Here is a 21,402-nt window from a genome sequence, read left to right on the forward strand (position 1 = left end):
TTTAGATTTTCTAAGCAACCAGAGGGCAATGGTGTGAATGATCCTAGACTTCCAGAACAATTCCCTTTAAAGGCAATGATCTCTGCGTGTGAGTCAGTTGGAGTTTTTTTTTTTTTTTTTTTTTTTTTGTCTTTCCCCCAAGACACCGCCTTTTGACAGGTCACTGAGTCAGGCTGGAGGCTGTTCTTCTGGGACAGCAGGAAAAGGGGTCGCTCTGGAAAGCTGCACTGCTGGGATCCCACCCGGGAGGTGGCTCTGCCCTGGAAATGTTTCTTCGGGAGTTGATCGATTATGTTCCATTCCCTTCCAGATCCTACGCTGTGGAGTACAGACCATGTCCGGCAGTGGCTGGAGTGGGCAGTGAAAGAATACGGTCTTCCGGACGTCGACGTCTTGCTGTTCCAGAACATCGACGGGAAGGAACTGTGCAAGATGACCAAGGACGACTTCCAGAGGCTCACCCCAAGCTACAACGCTGACATCCTTCTCTCGCACCTGCACTACCTCAGAGAGAGTAAGATGGTCCCTGCTCGGGGCAGAGATCACTGTCGTGCTGGTCCTGGCTAGCCTGAGCTGAGAGCGTTCACAACAGTCTGTGGACAGCTTCTTCCTGCCCTCCATTCTCATTTAGGGTCTGAGAGAACCAGTGGTTTACCAGGCCAGGATGTAGGTGAACATGATGAGAAGCAGCCAGTGCTTTTCCCAGAAGCCAAAAAGTCACGTTAGCCTTCAGCTGCCTCTGGCAGGGTCACCTCCACCGAGCAGATCACACGGCAAAGGGAACCAAAGCTTTATCTGGTCACACATGACTGAGTCTCCATGGTGCCCCAAACTGAGAAAGAAACGGATGGAAAGGCTCTTACCAGATGAGAATTATGAGGTTTATCCTCCCTAACGCTAAACCAAGCCCCCTCCAGATCCCAACTGCACACAAAAGGAGGAAAGTTTCCATTTGGGATCATGAGATGTGGCTTCACCTGACAGAATGGGAATGGCATATTGGCGATCAGGGGCATGAATTCACCAAGTTTGCTGCATGCTTTAATTTGTCAGACGTCAAGCATGGTTAGCAGGGGACAGAAGTAGAGGGGCGGTGTGAACTCTGGTGTAAACGCTTTGCCTGGCATCCCGATCACTCACTCCCTGAATTAAACATGGGCCCACCTAGGGTTTAACATGCTAACGAGCAGCAGGGCCATGGAGAGATTTCCAAGCAGCCCAGGATACCAGGGTGGGAGTGGGGAGGTGTTTTTCTTCCTTCTTTCTTCTTTTTTTTTAAAGGAAGGTAATTCTCTCGCTTTCTCTTTTTTTTTTTTTTTTTTTCATTTTGATGTCCCTTCTGTTTTGTTTTGTAGCGCCTCTTCCACATTTGACTTCAGATGATGTTGATAAAGCCTTACAAAACTCTCCACGGTTAATGCATGCTAGAAACACAGGTAATGCTGGCCCTGCCCCTTGCCCACTGGACAAATGCAGGGTCTTGCCCACAGGTTGCATGCTTTAAAGGTGGCACGCGGGATGGGCAGCGCATCAGGAAGGCAGAACGGAGAGAGGATGATTGAGGGGGTTCCGCACATGCGGGAGGCTCTTGCGGGAGGTACCAGAGCCTACAGGCAGGGGGCGCCCTTTGGTTTGCAAGCACTGCCCACTCCCTTTGACAATCAAAGGACTTCTTTAACCCGGTGATGTGCAGAATTAGCCTTTAGCCATAGCCTTAGCTCATGTTTGCTGGATTATAATCTGCTGCTATTAGTCCCCAAATATGCGCTGTGCTGACTGTAGAAATTAAAAGCATGTTCGATGAAAAGGGGCCCTTAGTATTCCTTTTTTTTTTTTTCCTTTTCATTCTTAAAGGAGTGTGTGTGTATTAGGACAAGCAGGAGTTTTATTTTTCCCTTTCAGAAAAAGTTTTAGGACATTTGACTTGTCTTGACTTTAGTCTTCTTGCACAGACTTTGGACATTGGCAAAAGGCAGTAGAAAGGAATGCTCGTTCGTTACTTTATGTGAGCTTTTGTTGAAAGGGAAGCTGTGTTATAATTTTGGAGGATATGAAATTAGTGGCTAACCCAATCCCTGCTATTCTGTCTCTAACCACAGATTCTGCATTCTCTTTATGTATTGCCTGAGCCTAGTAGAGTTTAACAGGATCCTTCGTCCCCGCTAACCTCCCCCCTGCCCCCCCATAGTAGAAGCTGGCTTTCTGCGGACGAATGTGCTCCTGGCTGGCCTCCGTTGTCTCCCTCCTGATAGAGACCATCATAGAAGCATGGCCACAGGCTGCTCACCCCTCTGTATCAGCCTGCGGGGACCCTCTGCCACCACCCAGGCTAGGGGAAAAACCTTCGTGTTCTGGCAAGGTGTGGGTAACCCGCTTATAAGCCAAGAAGCCTCACATGGAAGCACAGCCGTGTTCCAGCCATTTGCCAGTTTACTTTAAAATGTGTCATGTGAGTGAGTCCAGGTCTGAGTGTTACAATGAAATTGCTGCTTAATCTTGGTCCTCAATATTCAGAACGTTGTGTTTTAATGTAAAGTAAGAAAAAAAAATGCTTCGAGTCAGTCATGCACTTTTTCAGCGTAGGTTACACACATCAGCCTATTAATGACCTTGTGGCCAGAAATAACAAATAACTTAGACAAAGTAATTTCCTTCTCTTAGGAAACACCTTTGAGCTATACACATTTTCTGATAATTTCACAGTTGTTTTAAAAAAATGTATAACACCAAGGGGAAAGTTTCAAGAAAGCTCTGTTTTCCTTACTTTCGTGACTGTGGAATATTGAACAATTGAAGAAAAGGACGACCAATTCCAAATGGACCTAACTGCAGAAAGGGAATTTTTTTCTGCTAACGACAGGGGCGTTGATTGAGAGAGAGAGACCGGGAAACATGCATTTGAATAGAGATGTGGAATCATTTTTAATAAGATCCATATAGTCTTTGGCAACGTATTTGTAATCCTTTGGTACGACTTTCCAAGGGCTCTCTCAAATGTTTTATGGATTTTTATGCAATTTAAAAATGAAAATCGCACCATAGGATTTTTTTTTTTTTAATAAAATGAGATTGCTGGCAGGGAGATGGACACACAGATGGGCTTCAGCAAGAAGCTGTAAGATCAAAACACAAGACACTTTATCACGAACGGGGCACAGGACAGTTTGCCATCCAGTTCCGTAGTCAGAATCAATTTCTGTCCCTTGTGCCTGTCCATCCCTTCCTCCCCAAAGTCTGGAGCAGCAGGCTCAAGGGGGGGTGCCTCCCTTTGGTGTCACAGGGCAAAGTAGATTTGGCACTGTTGCTGAGATCAACCACCACAACAACAGACCTTCACATGTTTTGTCTTTCCTTTTGTCTGCAGGGGGTGCAGCTTTTATATTCCCAAATACTTCAGTATATCCTGAAGCTACGCAAAGAATTACAACTAGGCCAGGTACGAAAACCCCCCTGTGTGATCTGTTCCTTGAGAGACATCCCAGGATGTCCCGTGAGATCTGTGACTTAAGTCACGTGAGTCAGAGGGAGAGGATCCTCGGTCTTGAAGGGAGTCCTGAGCAGTCTCATTCTGCTTCTGTGGATTGGGAGCCAAAATTCGGTCAGACCATTTCATTCAAAGATCACACTAAAGGTCCCTGACTGCAGAATTCAAAGCAGACCAGCCCCTCAATGAGCTACTTTAAAAGACAGATGGGCAAGAATGGGCCCCGGATGCCTGGCAATAAGGAATCCGTCTGCTTTCGAGGTCATGGAAGGACTTCCACGAGGAATCCCCTTAGCGCTAGGGACGGACTCCCAGCAGGTCATAAGAGCCAGTCCTTCAGGGCAGAAGCATGTGGTAGATAAAATGAACAATAGACTCTTACCTTATGTCTTTCCTGAGGATTTCTCTAGGTAATTGGTTTACGTATCATTCATGAAAAAATAAATATTATCCAGGGCTTATTAGTGACAAGCACAATGTTACATCCTGGGAGCATGAGGATGAGCCAGACTTCAGAAAGCATCCTGTCTTCAGAGAGCTGGCTCTTCATTCCACAGATGTCCAGGGAGTCCCTCCTGCGTGCCAGCCACGGGGGTACAAAGGACCCAGCTCATGGGAGCACATGTGCACTTGGCCCAAAGGTCTCGATGTTTCGGTAGAGCCACCTAGAGCTGGATCTAGACTCATGCACATAAGTATTTAACCTGTTTTCTCCATATCCGTTCGTGGATCTGAGACTCATGTCTTCCTAGACACAAGTTGTCGCCCTTTGACCTCTGGCTCACATCCAGGCTACACAAGACTCATTTTGAACTCGTCCAGGGCGCTAAGCTTGGCACCACTGTTTCTTTGCAGTGAGAAAGACTGGGGACCAGTGAGCTAAATAGCATGAGCGGAGAAGCTTCTCAGAATTGCTCCCACTCTGACATTACCCTGTTACCACCTTGGTACCTTCAGGCTGGTGATTATCCTCTTCTCCAACGTTGGAGGAAGGGTTTGCTGCCCTGCTCCTGGGGAACATGATGGAAAGGCTTAGCCAAAGTGCTTACTTACCTCTGTCCTGTTAGAGACTTTCCAGGCCATTTAACTGGGGACAAGACCCAGGGTCTAGAGTGAGCTAGACCACGAAGAACCCCACCATTTACCTCTAATAAATGAATCCTTGGGAAAACAAACAGAAGTGTAGGAAAATCACAAAGGTTTTGTGAGCATTTAAACAATATTTCCATCCATAGTTAAAAAAAAAAAGCGCTATCTAAAATGGGGGTCCAGGGCTTGTTTGCTTGCTTGCTTGTTTGTGTGTTTGAAGCTACTCATGGGTGCCCCTGACTGAGCTGCAAAATTCAGCGATCATGAGCTAGTGTTGGAGTTTTGTCAAAAGATCACAACATTGGCCAAATCCATTTGGGCTGTACCCAATGGTCAGACCAGCTAGCTGGTTGCTTGTTGCTACATAGGACAGTGAATCCTGGAACGACTTCTTTTTCATATTTTAGGATATAGTAGATTTGGAAGATACGGTCTCCCAGGTGTATGGAGAGGGAGAGCTGGGAGGTGATGTCTGGGACACCCCTCTGTGCTTCGGCCCTAGGAAAGACAGGTGGTCAAGTCAGATGCACCTTGCACAGCTCTGATAAGACCTTCCTTGGGGCCATCATCTGTGTGTGACCTGGAAGAGATCACACCTCCATATCTCCATACCAGTAAAGTATGTTTCTGAGACTCAGTTTGTATCAGAAATACCTATTTTGATAACTGCTACTGTGATTGTCAAGGGGGATACACACAATTTGGGATATGAGCTATAAAGACTTTGAATCAGACCAAACAAGCCAGAACTATTTGCTGACAGCCAGATTCAGGGGTTTGACCTTGGAGAAGAGAGTTACTGCTCTACTTAGGTGGAGGCAGGGATTGACCTTGAAGGAATGCACACATGGACATTTCACTGCTTTGTTCATACCTCTCCCTTCTCTTCCCAGGCTTGCTCCTATTTGCTTTGTTCAAATGTTCCTGATTCAAAATACACCCTCCTTTCATGATCCCATTGTTGAGTTAGCATTTAGATCCGTCTCTTCCCTACTCTTATAATGCATTAGCACATCGGCATATCATTTTACATTGTGTTTTTCATGGTCATGGTTTTAGGATGTCTCATGCGTTTTTTGGGTTGTGTCACATTAGAACTACTAGAAGCTCTCTCTCCATCTCTTCTGTAAGTACCCTTCTTCCTTGCTGAACACATGCCTTTTGGAGCCATGGCCCTTTGAGGTCTCAGGTGACATGAAAGAGACAGGTCTGACTCATCGAAACTTGCATGCTCGTTTTTGACCTCGTGATGTACCACCCCGCCTTGCATCCTAGGGGCAGTTTATAGGAAAGCTCTGGTGTATGCCAATGGGGACATTCTGAAATCCTGTCTCTCCTCCTCCATCAGCATGCCATCCACGGATCATGACACACATATAGAATGTTCTCAAAAGAGACTGGAGGGTTGAGCCAGAAATGCAGCCTTGACTTTCACTTTGCAGCTGGTGCTCTTCAGGGGTTTCTCAGAATCTTAAGCAATTCCCCCGTTGGAGTTCACAACTTGGTGACATTGTCACCAATTGAGCACCAAGGCAATGCAGCTAATGCACGTTCTCCTCCGTCAGGTGCTATGTAAAGCTATATCCCAGCTCATGGCTAAAAATGCACTCTTTGCTTCCCACTCCCCGCCCCCCAACCCCCCCACACCCTGGCTAGACTCACCACAGTGATCTGCACAGCTAGGAGACAAAGGAATGCAAGATGTTCCCAGATTTCTACGTCTTTGATAGAGGATTTTAGAAGCCTGGAGGAAGGTCTGGAGGAAAACAAGGGAGAGTGACTTAATCACGTTAGGGTTAACTCCAGAACTTCTTTCCATTGAGTAGGGGTTTATCGGTTGGTCCTAAGCAATAGCTCTCAGTCTTTCTGTCTTTGCATCAGCATCCAGGTTCACTGACAGCAGGCAGATCTCATCCTCCCTACCCCACCCCGCCCAGACCAGCCAGGGCCCTTCAGCTCAGCTTTGCAAACGTGGTGCGGATCCTGCAGAATGAGGACGAGCTCTCCTGTGGTCTAAGTTCTGGTCCATTAAAAAATAAAGTGGGCAGGTAGACATCCTGAGGGCTAGAGGATGTTCGTCTTTAAGCTTGATGAAACCAGAATACAAAACTTGGTGGACTTAACCCTGCAGGAAGGAGAATAGAATATATATGTTGTCTTGATTCACTGATGCCCAGGGAAGGGAGTGAGTAGGGGGGAGGAGTCTCATACAAAAACAGGAACCAATCCCAGCTCCCAGGAGATAAATCAAGGTGCTAGTGTGGAGGGACCCAACACTAGTCAAACTCCTTATTTTCAGTATCGTGCTTCTTGATCTGGATCATGGCATAAAACACACTTCTGTGGTAACCCTAAGCTGCCCCTGAATGCCTTTTATGAATTTTGGTTTCTAAACACACAGCCTGTTACAGAAGAAATAGCAGACCCACTGCCAGAAAGCAGTTTTTCTCTGACACGGGACCTTCTGCCAAGTGTATGAGTTAATTACCTCAAAGATCACAGTTCAAGAGAGATGGAGAGTGTGTTGAACTGACTGCCAAAAATGAAATGTAAAATCTGTTCTTAGTAGAAGTTCTGCGTCCTACTGTTAGTAAGGGACACATAGGAAATGTGCCCGGAGTCAAAGTTTCTCAAGCAGCCCAGGAGGAGAGCTGCCCAGCGCTAGCCATGCTGCGGGGTGCTGTGGTTGGAGGGGGCCCCGCCGTGGCCTCCTGTCCTGGTGTGGCTTCATTCAGTCTTGCCCAGTGTCCCCTCCCACAGGAGGGAGGCTCAGTGCCCACAACGCGTGAGCGGTAGCTGATAAGGAAGCATTGGACCAGAATTTCATGAACAAAAACAAAAGCCTACTTATCTTCCATGGCAATATGTTTATGAACATGTTAATCATCGTTCATATAAACATCTCAAATTCTTGGCTAAAAATCAGACTTGGTGTTGTTTAGGTCCTGACTTATTTTCAAGGGAGGATGGAACATGGTTATACATCCTAAGAAGGATTTATGAATAAAGGGTTTCAAAATATTTTTCTCTTAGTAGTTGGGTGTTTTTTTCCAGTCACATTTCATGAGCAATACTTTTATGTTTAAAGTGGGAGTGGACCAACCTGCTGACATTTGCTGTTCATTCTGTTAGCATTCTCTTTGGTAAAAAGGACCCAAATTAGAGCTCTTTGCACACTTTTATTCATTTGCACTGACATGCTCAGGTAGTAGTTCTGAGATCGTTATCTGTAGGAACCCAGATTCCTGCCTAGAAATAAGTACTGGAAATTGTCTAGAACAGGGTTGCTCAAACACGGTTCAGTGTGTTCCCAGGTCACCTGGGATCTGGTCAAAATGCAGATTCTGATTCAGTAGCTCTGGACTGACATTCTGCCTTTCTCACAAGCTCCCAGATGTTGCTAATATTGCTGGTCTGCGGACCACACTTTGAGATCTAGGATCTAGAACATAGTTCAGTATTGACTTGCTCGTTCATTCAGTCAACCGAAGCCCCTTGTCAAGATGTGCCTGTTGGCTCCTGAGTTTGGCTAGATGCTGTTATATTAGTCTTGGTAGTCCAGTTTTCCTTCTGAGACAATTTTCAAACTGAAACTCTGGCTGACCATTTTTTTTTTTTAAGACAAAATGCGACTAGATGAGTATCCACGTGCAAAGGGCTGCCAGAGACTTAAGTTGAAATTCAGTTGTAAATTGATAGCGGCTGCAGATTTAATTCCCATGTGCAACCCCAGCACCAGAAAAGTGAGACTCTGAGGAGCTGAGTGGGAAAAGGCTAATGGTCCAAACTGCAAAAATGCCAGTGGAGAAGGAGGGGTGAGCAATAGCAGAGTTTAAAAAGAAAAATTATCTTACTCAACCAAAGCTATAGAGGGTAGGATTTCAGAGACCACACTGATCGAGATGCCTGTAGCCAAACAGACCAAATAAATTAAGGCAACTCTGGGTTGAATTTCACGTTGCATTTCAGTGGTATTCTCTTTGGGATCCGAAAATAGGAAGAGATGCATCTTGAGCAATATAGTCAAACTTTTTGAAGATTGATCCACCAGATTACCAGTCTAAAACAGGGTCAAATCATCTGTTTAAAGAGAGGCTTCAGACTCATTGTGTTGCCCTGCACTTTGAGTGAGATTTTATAGCGATTTCCAGGTGTGCTGAAGTATCTGCCTGTGGCTTTCAGTTGGCTCAGAATTACACATGGCATTGAAGTGAGCCCCCATCAATCCAAGAAGACATAGTTTTGAAGTGGATCTGTGATGAGATTTCGTGTAGAAATCACTTTATGTATGCACAGTTAGTAAGAATATGCATGGTAATGTTCTGGAGTATATTTTCGGAAGAACCTTGAAATGACTTAGAGTCTTCATAATCGTTAAAAGAACTTGCGTTGAGGATGCAGAAGTATAGTTAAGTTTGTATTGCGAAGTGCAATGACGATTTACAAGACAAATGATAATGCATTGCAAATACAAGGAAATCATTGGCATATGCTTCAGCACTTTTAAAAAAAAAATTTATTTATTTGTTTGAGAGAGAGAGAGTGCACGAGCAGGGTGAGGGGCAGACCGAGAAGTAGACTCCCCACTGAGCAGGGAGCCCAGTGCGGGGCTCGATCCCAGGACCCCAAGATGATGACCTGAGCCGAAGGCAGATGCTTAACCAGTTGAGCCACCCAGGCGCCCCTGTGCTTCAGCTCCTAGGCTCATTGTTAACATGTTGCATGGGCAATATTATTTCAATCTTGAGATTGATTTCCTGCAGTTCTTCTAGAGAAATTCTAAATTCATTTGGAGAAAAACAAAGTAGATACTTACATAGAAAAAGAACTGGACACTTAAGACCGATTTAATATAACTGGGTGAGATTATAAAGAGAAAATGAGGGGTCACCAAGAGAGGCAGCTGGCCAGTAAGGGGATAAGATGGCCATGCTCGTTTCCAAGGAAGAAAAAGAGAAAGGAACTTAAGTGTCATTTGGTGAATTTAGGGGCAGACCTCGAGCAAGGATTGGTGGACTTAACCAAATTTGTGAGCACTGCTCTGAATGAGTCATGAAGGTAACAAAGGGATGAATTTAGGTCAGTCGCAGGTAGAAGCAGGTCAAAGTAGATCATGAGAAACTCTTAATATGGTCTTGACCTGTGATTGTAGGAAGTTTCTATGGAAGACTCACCAAACTCTGCAAGAATCTGTCAGTGAGAGTTGTTAGCTCAATGGGTGAAAATGTTAGATCAATCGAATAAACACAACGATAATTTCTAAGTAAAACCCAAATCTAATGGAATACAGGTTGGGTATTTCTTTGGATTACTGGATTTCCACCCACAATAGTTATTCTAATAAACACAAAAATTACAACAATCACAAAAAACAGAGATTATATCTATTATAAAATTACATTATTGATCTTTCAGTTGATTCATTTGTCTTTGCAGATTTACCTTATGACCCACCCAGGAGATCAGCCTGGACTAGTCACGGCCACCCCACCCCCCAGTCGAAAGGTATAGTGTTGGCCCAGCTGCTTGAATCTGCATGTCACAAGGCAGTAGATAACTATTTTGGAACACATAACAATTTCTACAGCGAATCTATGCTTTTTCAATGCATGAAGTGTTTGTTCCATTGGCAACAAAGTGCAACTGATCTTTAAAGGCAATGATTCTTTCTCTCCTGGGGTTATACCTACTTCCATACTTCCATAACAAAAAAAAACAAAAACAAATGATGTAATGTATTTCAACAAGGACAATGGCAAGTCTCAAGAGATGTCTGGGCACGGATTAAATACTGGGTGATTTCCTAATCCTGGCCATGTTTAAAAGTATCCGTAGCTTTATTTTATTTTCCTGGTGATTTCCCTTTTTCTGTTTCGTTTAGACTGTGATTCATTTTAATCTGTACCTCAAATTCTTTTTTTTTTTAGTTTTGGAAACAGCGCTCTATAAATTTTTAAAATAATTTAAAGTGCCCTCTTTTTTTTTGCTACAATGTCTGCATTTGGTTTCATTAGAAAGGCACTTCTTCTCTTGCCATTAAATGCAGCTTAGTATAAGAGTAAGACTACTATGTTAATAACTAAGATAATCGATGGGATGGTAGTATAACAGCATCAAAGACTAATGGTCAAATAGAAGTTACAGCTAACTCTGTCTTTTCCTTTTGGATTTTCAGCTGCTCAACCGTCTCCTTCCACAGTGCCCAAAACCGAAGACCAGCGTCCTCAGCTAGGTATGTTTGAGGGAACATCTTGCTGGCCATCAAAAAAGAAGTAGATTTAGCAGCGTATTTCTGAACATGTGTCACTTCCTAAATGAAATAAATGTGATTTTGTCTTCTTTATCATGGCTCCATATATAAAATGTGGACCAAATCATCAGTCTTTTCAATAGGGATAGCTTGAGATTTTGCTAAAACATTTCCGAAATCTATGCAGTAAATATGGAGAAAGCACTCTGTTGCACGCAGGCAGCTGCTTTTTGACAGATGAGTTTTCATTTCACCTTCAAGCCATGTTCAGTGTGCCAGCGTCTTGCCAGGTCCGATGTGGAGTGCAGTGGAGGGTGGAGATTGCCAGTGTGCTGAGGGACACAGCCCACATGGCACCGGGGCCAAGAGGGGACATACCACGTTTGCCCAGTTTCTGTCCAGGGATGGAGAGAGCTGGGTGTCGGGAACCCCGAGCCAAATCTGCGCTTGGCCACCAGCTAAGAGGCCTTTAGCAAGAAACTTCGCTCAGATTCCATGTGACATCTTATTCAGTACAGGAAGTGGTGCTAGGTGACTTTGGTGTGGGGGTACGTTCAAGCCTGAAATCTGGAAACACAAGTGGGTGAGCATTATGCCTCCAGCGACCTCATACCAAATCATGACGAGGTCTTTGGGATTTGACTTCTTTTCTTTTTGCTGTAGATCCTTATCAGATTCTTGGACCAACAAGTAGCCGCCTTGCAAACCCAGGTGAGATCATGCTGGTGATTTTGCTCCTAACAAAGTTACCCTTTTTGGCCATGGCTGTTTTGTAAGTTTAACTTGGATCGGTGAGAAATCCCTTCAACTGAACAAAGTTGAGTTTAGATCTCATTGGATTATTTGCCTAAATGGAAAAAAAAAATGGGTCATATTATGAATTAAGATTTAGCTTCAGCAAAGAGCAGAATCAGCTAATCTAAGCTGTATCAGTTCCCTTGGGGCCTTCGACCACAGACATTTATTGTCTCAGTCTGGAGGCCAGAAGTCCAAAGACAAAGTGTTAAGTGTCAGGCAAGGTTGGTTCCTTCCGAGGGCTGTGAAGGATGGATCTGTTCCAGACCTCTCTCCTTGGCTTGTAGATGGCTGTCTTCTCCCTATGTCTCTTTACCTGTCTTCTCTGTGTGTGTGTGTCTGTGTCCAAATTTCCTTTTATAAGGACACTAGTCATATTGGATTAGAACCTACCCTGACTTTACTTTCACTTAATCACCTCTGTAAAGACCCTATTGCCAAATAAGGTCACATTCTGAGATCCTGGAGGTCAGGATTCCAACATAGGCATTTTGGGGAGACACAGGTGAACCCATCACACAAGCCGATTAAATAATATCTTGAAAAGGAGAACCTTAATTTCCACCGTAAGGCTTCAGATCCAGGATCATCGTCAATGAACAGTCTGTTTTTGAACTTGGAGGCTAGAAGAAAGTGCACGTTCTTAACTGGCCCACTCGTGACCTGTCCCTTGCCAAGGATCGTCACTTGTCATCACATTGCATTGCCCACCAAACTGTTTGATTTGTTTGTATACTGATCAGAACCAGCTGTGTTGGCATCTGCCTCAGAAATTCACGGCATATGCTGCATATTCTCAACGGCACATTCAAACGCCAGGATGACACAGGCCTATTGCAAGGACAAGCTGGAATGTATATTTCCTAAACACTGAGGCCAAAGTCGGACTGGAAAGGGAAAAGTCCAGATTCAATCAGCATGCATCCCAGCAAGGGAATCTGTATTTTGAGAACATGAAATATCTTCATTATTGGGTGTCTGCAGCGTTCACATTCAGTTTTAGGTAACGTTAACTAGTTCAGCAAATACCTTTGGGGCATCTGAGCAGTTAGAAGGGACTGTTCTGTTTCCTACTCTGCCCTGGAGACTGGACCAGGCGCTCGATAATTATTTGTTTAATAAATGAATGCAGGGAATAAGGAGACATCGTCCTTGACCCTCAGGGACCTTACATTCTGGTGGAGAAATGAATGCAGGTGGTTCCAACCCTGTCCACTGCTCATGGAGCCACAGGCTCTGTTCTCTTCAGAGAGCATCCAACTGGTGGCCAAGACTCCTGGGTCTCTGGTCCCCCTTCATCCCTGTGCTCACTTATGAGTGCTCCAAAACTGTTCAAACAGAAATGATTCCCGTGTTTGGAGATGACTATTATCAGTCGTGCTTCAGGAAGATGGCTCTGGCAGCGGCGTTCAGGATAGATTAGAGCAAGGAAAAGGAACAGAAGCAGAAGCACTCTGGGGACGTTAATACAATCACGTGAAGTAACAAATAGCTCCCACCCTGTGTAATGCCTGGGCAAGCACTCATGTCCATGGTGCCGCCCCTTGACAGCCCCGGCTCGTCATTATCTTCCTCCTACAGAAGAGGAATCGGAGGTCCAGAGACGTTAGGTAACTTTCCCTGGGTCACACAGCCAATAAGAAGGGAGGCTGGATTTGAGCCCTGACTCTCTGTCGCCAAAGTCCGGTTTTATTTTCTTGCGCTAAGCCGCCCCTGAGTAAGCATGAGGGAGGAGGGAGGGCTTGGAGAATGGAGGCGAAGAGAACAGAAAGGAAGGATTTCCATTTAGTTCAAGGAGTGTTCAGGCACTGGGAAAATGTCTCGGTCCATGGCAGGTCAGCAGCTTCGCACTGGGGGTGAAGACTGCACTTGATATCGCAAAGACCGTCCGCCCTGGGCCTGGGGAAGGTGCCAACATCCCCACTCGAGGCTGGAGGGTAAAGATTTGTTCTACTCCGTTTATAACCAATTAGGCCTTCTCTCCGTCTCTCCGCGGGCTGCATGTCAGTTGCGTTCATGTGGTCTTCTCCCCCCAAGCCCGGAATGTCTTTTATCTTCCTGTGAATGAGAATGCCTCTTCCTGTTTGATTCGGTTTCCCCATTCTCTGATAAATAAACCCGTCATCACTTAAAATTCCTGCCTTCGCTCTTTGTACAGTGCAAACTCGTCTTAATCATTTGAAGTGGAAAGTGACATCATAGTGTATACATGCACAGAACAATGATGGCATCTCAGTGTCCCCGAGCCAGATATTCATTCGATGTGCATTTGATGGGCCGTAGCTCCCCTGCTGAGAGCTGAGTCCCTGCACAATTATGTCATGGGTCACCTATAAGCCATGCAGCGGCTTTCTGTCCCATCAGAATGGCTGCACATTTAATGCGGCTTCTCTAACGGACTGAAAGTGCTTTCTCGGGTTACGTGCAGTGGCTCCTTTAATGCTAACTGGAGACTCTTTAATGGTGGGAGTGAAACGTGTCCAGCCTCACGCGCACCCAGAGACCCGTGTTGGCGATGCTTTGCCATTTGTTGGAGCTGGGAGTGTCCAGTCTCCCACTGGGAACCTCCCAAGCTCCAGGCCCAGGGAAGGGACACCCTGGAGAGGAGTCGGGAGGGTGGAGGTGTGTGCAGAAACCCGGGCCTGGAAGCAATGGTTTGTTCCGTGATTTGGCGTCCAAGCTTGGAGTCCGGGTCCAACCCTTGCTGACCTTGAGCAGGATAAGTCACTCTACCTCTCTGGGCTCTGATTTCCTCACCTCTGCAATGGGCTGTCACATGATTGGGGGGGGGTGTTAAAAAAACACATGTAAAGTGTTCAGAACGGTGCCCGGCGCATAGTAGGCTTTCAGTGGCCATCAGCCAGCCCTGAAAATACTGTTCGCAGTTCTTCACAGCCAACGGGCATGGGGTACACGGGATGGGGTGGGGGGGGGCACTTGGCTTCCTGTTGTCATCTTTTAGCTCTCGGCAAGGTGTGTGCCTCTCCTTAAACTCTGGTTTTCAGCTCAAACAAATCATGATTTTCAGTCCAAACCTTCATGCACCGAGTTCATCCTCATAGTGACCCAGCGAGATAGTACTCTTCCCTTCACCCCCATTTTACAGAGCGGGGCACTGAGGCACGGAGAGCTGGGTGAGCTGCCCAAGGTCCCGTATGTGCCAGCGCCAGGACTCAGCAGAGGCCGCAATGTTTCCAAAGTGGTGCTTCCAGCCACTGTACTGCCCTGCCCTCTCCCGAGTCCTGCCTGGAGCTACATGGAGCCCCGGGGCAAGGCTTTCCCCCTGGGACGCTCCTGCTGCCGGGAGCTTAACATGATGGAGGGGCCAGGCTGTGTGCACGGGTACGGTAGAACGTGGTCCCAAAGGGCTGACACCGTGGTGCTCACTGGACCCCTCTCTGCTTTCTTTACTGCTCTGCCCCTCTGTCAGGTGGCGGCCGAGGTGCCCTGCTCTAGGGACACCCCCCCCCCCCAACTGGACCCACAGCTGCTGAGTCATTCCCAGCTCTGCTTTTCTCTGTGCTTTACAAGCCTTTTGGGTGTTTTGCCCTTTTCTGCTCAGTCGACCTTCTTTGCTACTGTTATTTCTCTTCTTTTCTTTTAATTGCATTAAGAGACCACTTTTCTTCTACAAATAAAAGGATTGCCTTCTATTTCAGGCTGCACCCCTCCCCCCTTCATCCCATTGGGCTCTCCTGTGGGTGGACAGCCGAGGTCTTTGTTTTTCCCAGTCCTGGCTTTTTGGTTAATTACCTTAGACAAAACCAGGGCAAAAGTCGGTAAGCCTTACTGATGTTTCAAAGCTGCTACCAAGATAGGTCTAGAAAACAGATGTGAAGGGTTTTCCAGAAGGAAGATGATGGACCAGGGGGAGGTCATGGGGCTGCTGGAGGGAAGATCCCAAATGTAAGAGCTTCTCTTTCACTTGTTGGCTTGGCCAGTGAGCAACCCAGACCCCTCTTAGGCTTCCTAAAGCTTAGGTATCCTTGTTTTGGATTCCCTGTTGTATGTTCTAAAATGCATCTTTACCGTGCAGTAAATGTTGCTGTTTTTAATTGCTTTGAAATTTGTGGCCACAAGGATCTCAGTTAACATACCATTGGCCGAGTTCTCAGCAGCCATGGTGCAATCCTTGACAATTCTTGCACAGTGAGAAAACCTGCCCTAGACTGCGAATACAACAGATTTTGTTATGAATATTAAATTTAACAATGAATGCGCTTGACGTCATGTTGCATTTTGTAACATTTACTTAAACAGGAATTGATTTTCCATTTTTTTTTTAAAGGTTTTATTTATTTATTTGACCGAGAGAGACACAGCGAGAGAAGGAACACAAGCAGGGGGAGTGAGAGAGGGAGAAGCAAGCTTCCTGTGGAGCAGGGAGCCCGATGCGGGGCTCGATGCAGGGCTCGATCCCAGGACCCTGGGATCATGACCCAAGCCGAAGGCAGACGCTTAACAATTGAGCCACCCAGGCGCCCCTGATTTTCCATTTTTGCTTCTGTGCTCGGATTTGGAAGCTGATGAATTTTGTTATAGATCTCTGATTCCCATAGACACTTGGAATGCTCCGAGGCCTGAGCCCTGTGTCTTAAAGGCTGCTGGGTAAAATGGTCTGATAAGAAATTGCTCATCTTTGAATTTCCAGCCATGAATTTAGGTCCCTGACTTTCTAGTTCTTCAGGAGCAGGAGAGATAGGAACCACTTTTGTCCACTGGTTCTCTCTATACATGTTTACAAAGGAAATGGGCAAGGGACAGATTCTTAAGAGCAATGTCAAGGTTTGAATAAATGCCAAGTATTTTTCTGGCTATTTAGGAAGGTCTGTGTATTTATGCAAAATCTGTAGAATTAATCTCTCTGTGGGAGGAGGTTGACAGTGAATATTTATTTTCGGACAACTCTATGTGTTTATAGTGAAGCATAGATTGGAATGTTAAGTAAAAAATCCATGTTTTTCCCTATTCCCAGGTCCGATATGGAATTTTTTTCAAGTAGTAATCCTTTGGTTACAATGTATATACTAAAACCATATGGTTTTCTCATACCATTCTTCGTATTTTTTTTAAATGCATATTAATGAGATGTTGGGGGCAATAGAACTTGATTGGGAACAGTTTGAATATGTGGTTCGGAAAAAGCATAGGCTTCCATTGAGATGAACGACAAGCTGTTAATATATTTCAAATGTGTTGCGAGACTGAAAATGATAATTTTCCAGAACACATTCAGAAAAGGCTGACCTTTCTCATGATGCTATTGTATGGATGAATTCGCAAACATATCCATTTCCATGTAGCCAGTGTGGAAACAGGGACTTACGAGTTGGACAGTTTATATAGGGAGCTAGGGAGGAGGAAGGATTTAGGAAAAAAACAAATTTATAATTGATTTTTACATGACATCAGTCCCCTGAAGGGTTGCCAGTTAAAGTTGCTTTAATCATTTTATCACATCTATTGATATTTACCGATCGTGTAATAAAAGTAATCTTTATGGTATAAGCCCGAGGTAATACTGTAGCTGGAGTTTGGGAGGAAAGACATGCCTCTTATTTGCTCGCAAAGCTTCTAAAATCTGTTCAGCACATCTTAGCTTCTCCCGGTGCTCAATACTGCTGTCGATATTTGCATGCTTCTCTCCTGTAGGGAGCCGTAAATCATCTTAAAGTAGTGTAACATGGTGGCTAGAATGATGTGCCTGGATTTTTCTTGGAATTTAATAAAACCTAAAAGCCACATCCACGCATCTCCAGTGCGATCAAAAAAATTCTGACTGTCTATCCCCAGCTAAATAAGATCTCAGACAAAGCTGGAGTCTCGTTGGTTCCCCAAAAATCCTTGCAGCCACACACCGTTCTTCTTCTGGAAACTCTTCTGAACACAATTGGCATTGCAAAGCAGGGGCAACACGTGGATTTCCGTTACGATGCAATTGCCTAAGTACTGGAAATAGGTGATCTGGTTTGAAAAAGAGCCAACTATTTTCTAAACTTCCTCATTCTGAGTGGGTTAATTCTGTTCTAGGAAAAGTTTTGACAGAATTGCTTTCTGGGTGCCAGCAAAATGTTATGTTAGAAATAACGGTGTTTACTTCCATTCTCCAAGTTTTTCCATAAACTTTTAGAAGTTCATTTCCTAAATCTGACTTTTATTATTTTACTTGACCTTGCCAATATAAATGGTATTAAGTCATTATTGCCATCAACATAATGGCACTTTCTGCCTCACAAAAGAGGAAAAATAAACCCTTTCACCCCTGAAACACAAAGTGGACTTGGCTGGTCTTCTAAGGAAGTCAGAAATGGATGGGACCAACCTAAACTTGGCCCCATAGGAATTCTTTGCATTCCATAAAGGACTTGGATCTGTGGATCCGCCTGATAGTCACCGAGGATCCTCGCCTCGGGTCAAGTTCCCTAGACACAGAGCTTGGGGTAAGGATATACCTGTGCAAGTGATCAGTGAAGTATATGTTTGTGGGAGAGAGGCGGTGACGAAGCAGAAAAGGGCAGGGGTCGAGCTATGGGGGCTGGTGGCCTTAGCCGGAACCTTGCCATGGTCTGATCCTGCGAGGAGCTCCGGAGTAGGAACAGCATCACAGAATTGGCCCCTCCTTGGGGCAAGGAGATGAGCCTCTGGTCCACGGTGTCAGCCCCTCGGGCTGTGGGCTGCCTGGGGTGGGTGAAGCAGCTCCTCTTCATCCAAGGGCAGTTTTCTGAAGAAGAGGGAGGGAAGCTGCAGGACGAGAGCTGCAGCCACCCCCAGCAGCTGAGGGATGGGTGCACGGGCCGGGTTAAGGGGATTTGTGTGGAACACCACTAGCACCCACTTCTGTCACTGAAGAAACAAAGCCTTTAGCTCAGAGCCTGTTCTCATGGGTGTCCCGTTTCCTTTTCCCACCTCCCTAGGGAGTGGACAGATCCAGCTTTGGCAGTTTCTCCTGGAGCTCCTCTCAGATAGCTCAAACTCCAACTGCATTACCTGGGAAGGCACCAATGGGGAATTCAAGATGACCGATCCTGACGAGGTTGCCCGGCGCTGGGGAGAACGGAAAAGCAAACCCAATATGAACTACGATAAACTCAGCCGTGCCCTCCGTTACTACTACGACAAAAATATCATGACCAAAGTCCACGGGAAGCGCTATGCCTACAAGTTTGACTTCCACGGGATCGCCCAGGCCCTGCAGCCCCACCCTCCAGAATCATCTCTGTACAAGTACCCCTCGGACCTCCCTTACATGGGCTCCTATCACGCCCACCCACAGAAGATGAACTTTGTGGCCCCTCACCCTCCGGCCCTCCCTGTGACATCGTCCAGTTTTTTCGCCGCCCCAAACCCCTACTGGAATTCGCCAACTGGAGGTATATACCCCAACACTAGGCTTCCCACCAGCCATATGCCTTCTCATCTGGGCACTTACTACTAGAGCCGGGAGGGAGGCCTTTCCCAACAGCATACGATCACCAAGAAATTGCTACAAACTCTATTGGAGAACGTGAATCAAAAGTGCCTCAAGAGGAATGAAATCGCCTGACTGGCTCTAGGGGAAGGAATCCAGGGGAGAGATCCAAAGACTCTTAGTGGGAGGGAATTACTAAAGTATTACTACAGGAATAAAGAGGATGCTACAAATGTAATGGATACGGACATACCATGTAAAAGACATTGTAAGTAGAAGCATGATGTCACAAGGACAAAGTGCCAAAGAAAGTGTTCTTAAGAAGTGTCCAAACTTCTGAGGAGAGTTTGGGGTCCTGCTAATGCCAAGGGGGGAGGAGAATAAAGTGATAGGGTAACGCAGTCTTGACCTAATGTACCATCGAAATGTCATTTTAAGGAAAACTACCTGTATTTAAAAATAGAAACATATCAAAAATAAAAAAAAAAGAGAAAGAGAAGAGAGAGACTGCAGCCCATGGACCAACGGCCACATGGAACTCAGCAGCACTTGCTGTTTTTGGGTGAAATCAGATTCTTTCCATTGAGTGGAGAGCCACCGGCTCTCGCTAGCTGTGAAGACGACCCAAGGCTGCCAACTTACTCCTTGACAGTATTGTGGAACTGTGAACCCGGCGGGGCGGTGGGGCTGAGAACGTGTGCGGACAGTGAGCGTGTGGGTGTAGACAGAGGGCTGGAGGAGGTAGAAGAGGAGGGAGCACAGGAAGAGGAGGCCACGGGGCTGGGAGAGACCCTTGTCAAGCAGTAGAGACTGGACTTAGGACAGTGCGGAGACTTGGAGAAACGAGTGGAGGAGACGTGTGGTTAATCGGTCAGTGTTCTACCAAACGCAGTGTTAAGAAGAAGAGTACCGCGCAGCGGAGGAAGGGGGGGGAGTAGAATTCAGAAACAAAAATATGCATCTCTCTTTTTTTTTGTTTGTTTGTTTGTCAAAAGAAAATTTTAACTGGAATTGTCTGATATTTAAAAGAAACATTCGGGACCTCATCGTGAGGTGGGGGCTCTGGTCCCCACAGGGTCAGGTGAGAGGTAGCCTTCTTGGTAGCTGCCATCGAAACCACCTAGGCATTTGGGTTAAGCAGAGGCTCCGGTTTCCCTTCGAGTCGCGAACGCTGTGCGTTTGTCAGAATGAAGTATACAAGTCAATGTTTGTTTTTTTTTTCTTTTTATATAATAATTATATAACTTATGCATTTATACACTACGAGTTGATCTCGGCCAGCCAAAGATACACGACAAAAGAGACAATCAATGATAGAATGTGGCCTTGAATTTTAACTCTGTATGCTTAATGTTTACAATATGAAGTTATTAGTTCTTAGGATGCAGAATGTATGTAATAAAACAAGCTTGGCCTAGCATGGCAAATCAGATTTATGCAGGAGTCTGCATTTGCACCTTTTTTTTTTTAGCGACTAAAGTTGCCCAACAGAAATGTGTGCTGAGCTTTTGGGTTTTGTGCTAGAATTTTGTTTTGTCCAGGAACTCATGCAAGTGAGAGCCAAGCCAATGGGGTATTTGGTGTCCAAACGGCGCTGGCCTCTACAGGCCCTTCTTGCTCACTCTCTTATTCCTAGCTTCTTCTGGAGCAGAAGGACCAAAGGTTTCACACTGGAACCTCCGTATTTGTGCCCAGAACGGAAAGGGGCCTCTAAAGCCAAGGTTGTGACAAATTCCATATAAGCGCCTGGTCACAGAATCACCCCTAATTCCTGCTGTGATCATAATACATTTGTTGAACGGCAAACAAGCCTTAATGCAAACTGTATTCTTGTTGATGAATAAAGCGTCACGGAGAGCCACAATTTCTCACTCTAAAGAAACAAGGGACAGCTTCTAAATTTTCCATGTGCCTTCCCTTTCAGAGGACCTCGCCAGGTCTTCCCACACCAGGATGACCTGGGTGTCGTGGCTGGGGACTCGCCAGCCCTGAGCCTGACATGTCACCAGACACTGTGTCTATGATCTCAAGTCGATTTCCCTTGACATCTTTTCTCTTCTGTGCATCACAAATGCCTCCAACCTTGGCCAAGGTGAAGGCAGTTTGAGCGGTGGGATACAAAGCAAGTGAGAGACAGCGACACTGAACAACTTCTTAGCCTGAGTCAGTTTCTGAATTGGCCCATTTCATAGCTGTTTTGGGGCTTGTTTTGCACTTTGTAATCCTTTTGCTATGATTAAATCAAGTTGCCAAACCTCTGTGCTATGGATATTTTGGCAGTGGTCTTTAAAGTCAGTATGATCCGATTACCAAAGCTTCAGACACTCTGCATTACTTGGATTAAAAGAAGTCCAACCATCAGTCATCTTGCAGCAG

The 21,402-nt window shown here is 45.6% G+C and overlaps 1 protein-coding gene across 2 annotated transcripts in view; it reads left to right on the forward strand.

Annotated features, from left to right (window-relative positions):
• The window catches only part of ERG (ETS transcription factor ERG), a 104,361-nt gene extending 83,562 nt beyond the window's left edge, over window positions 1–20,799 (forward strand). Inside the window, exons 4-10 of one of the 2 annotated variants that reach the window (XM_021679179.2) lie at window positions 311–514; window positions 1,356–1,436; window positions 3,365–3,436; window positions 10,010–10,078; window positions 10,749–10,805; window positions 11,487–11,534; window positions 18,533–20,799. In XM_021679179.2, the coding sequence (XP_021534854.2) occupies window positions 311–514; window positions 1,356–1,436; window positions 3,365–3,436; window positions 10,010–10,078; window positions 10,749–10,805; window positions 11,487–11,534; window positions 18,533–19,053 (1,052 nt within the window). In that variant the 3' untranslated portion in view covers window positions 19,054–20,799. The remainder of the gene's footprint in view (window positions 1–310; window positions 515–1,355; window positions 1,437–3,364; window positions 3,437–10,009; window positions 10,079–10,748; window positions 10,806–11,486; window positions 11,535–18,532) is intronic. The other variant, XM_044913408.1, reaches the window with a different exon arrangement.
• Window positions 20,800–21,402: the final 603 nt, after the last annotated feature.

This window comes from Neomonachus schauinslandi, chromosome 1 (assembly GCF_002201575.2).
Source record: "Neomonachus schauinslandi chromosome 1, ASM220157v2, whole genome shotgun sequence".
Classification (NCBI taxonomy): Eukaryota; Metazoa; Chordata; class Mammalia; order Carnivora; family Phocidae; genus Neomonachus; species Neomonachus schauinslandi.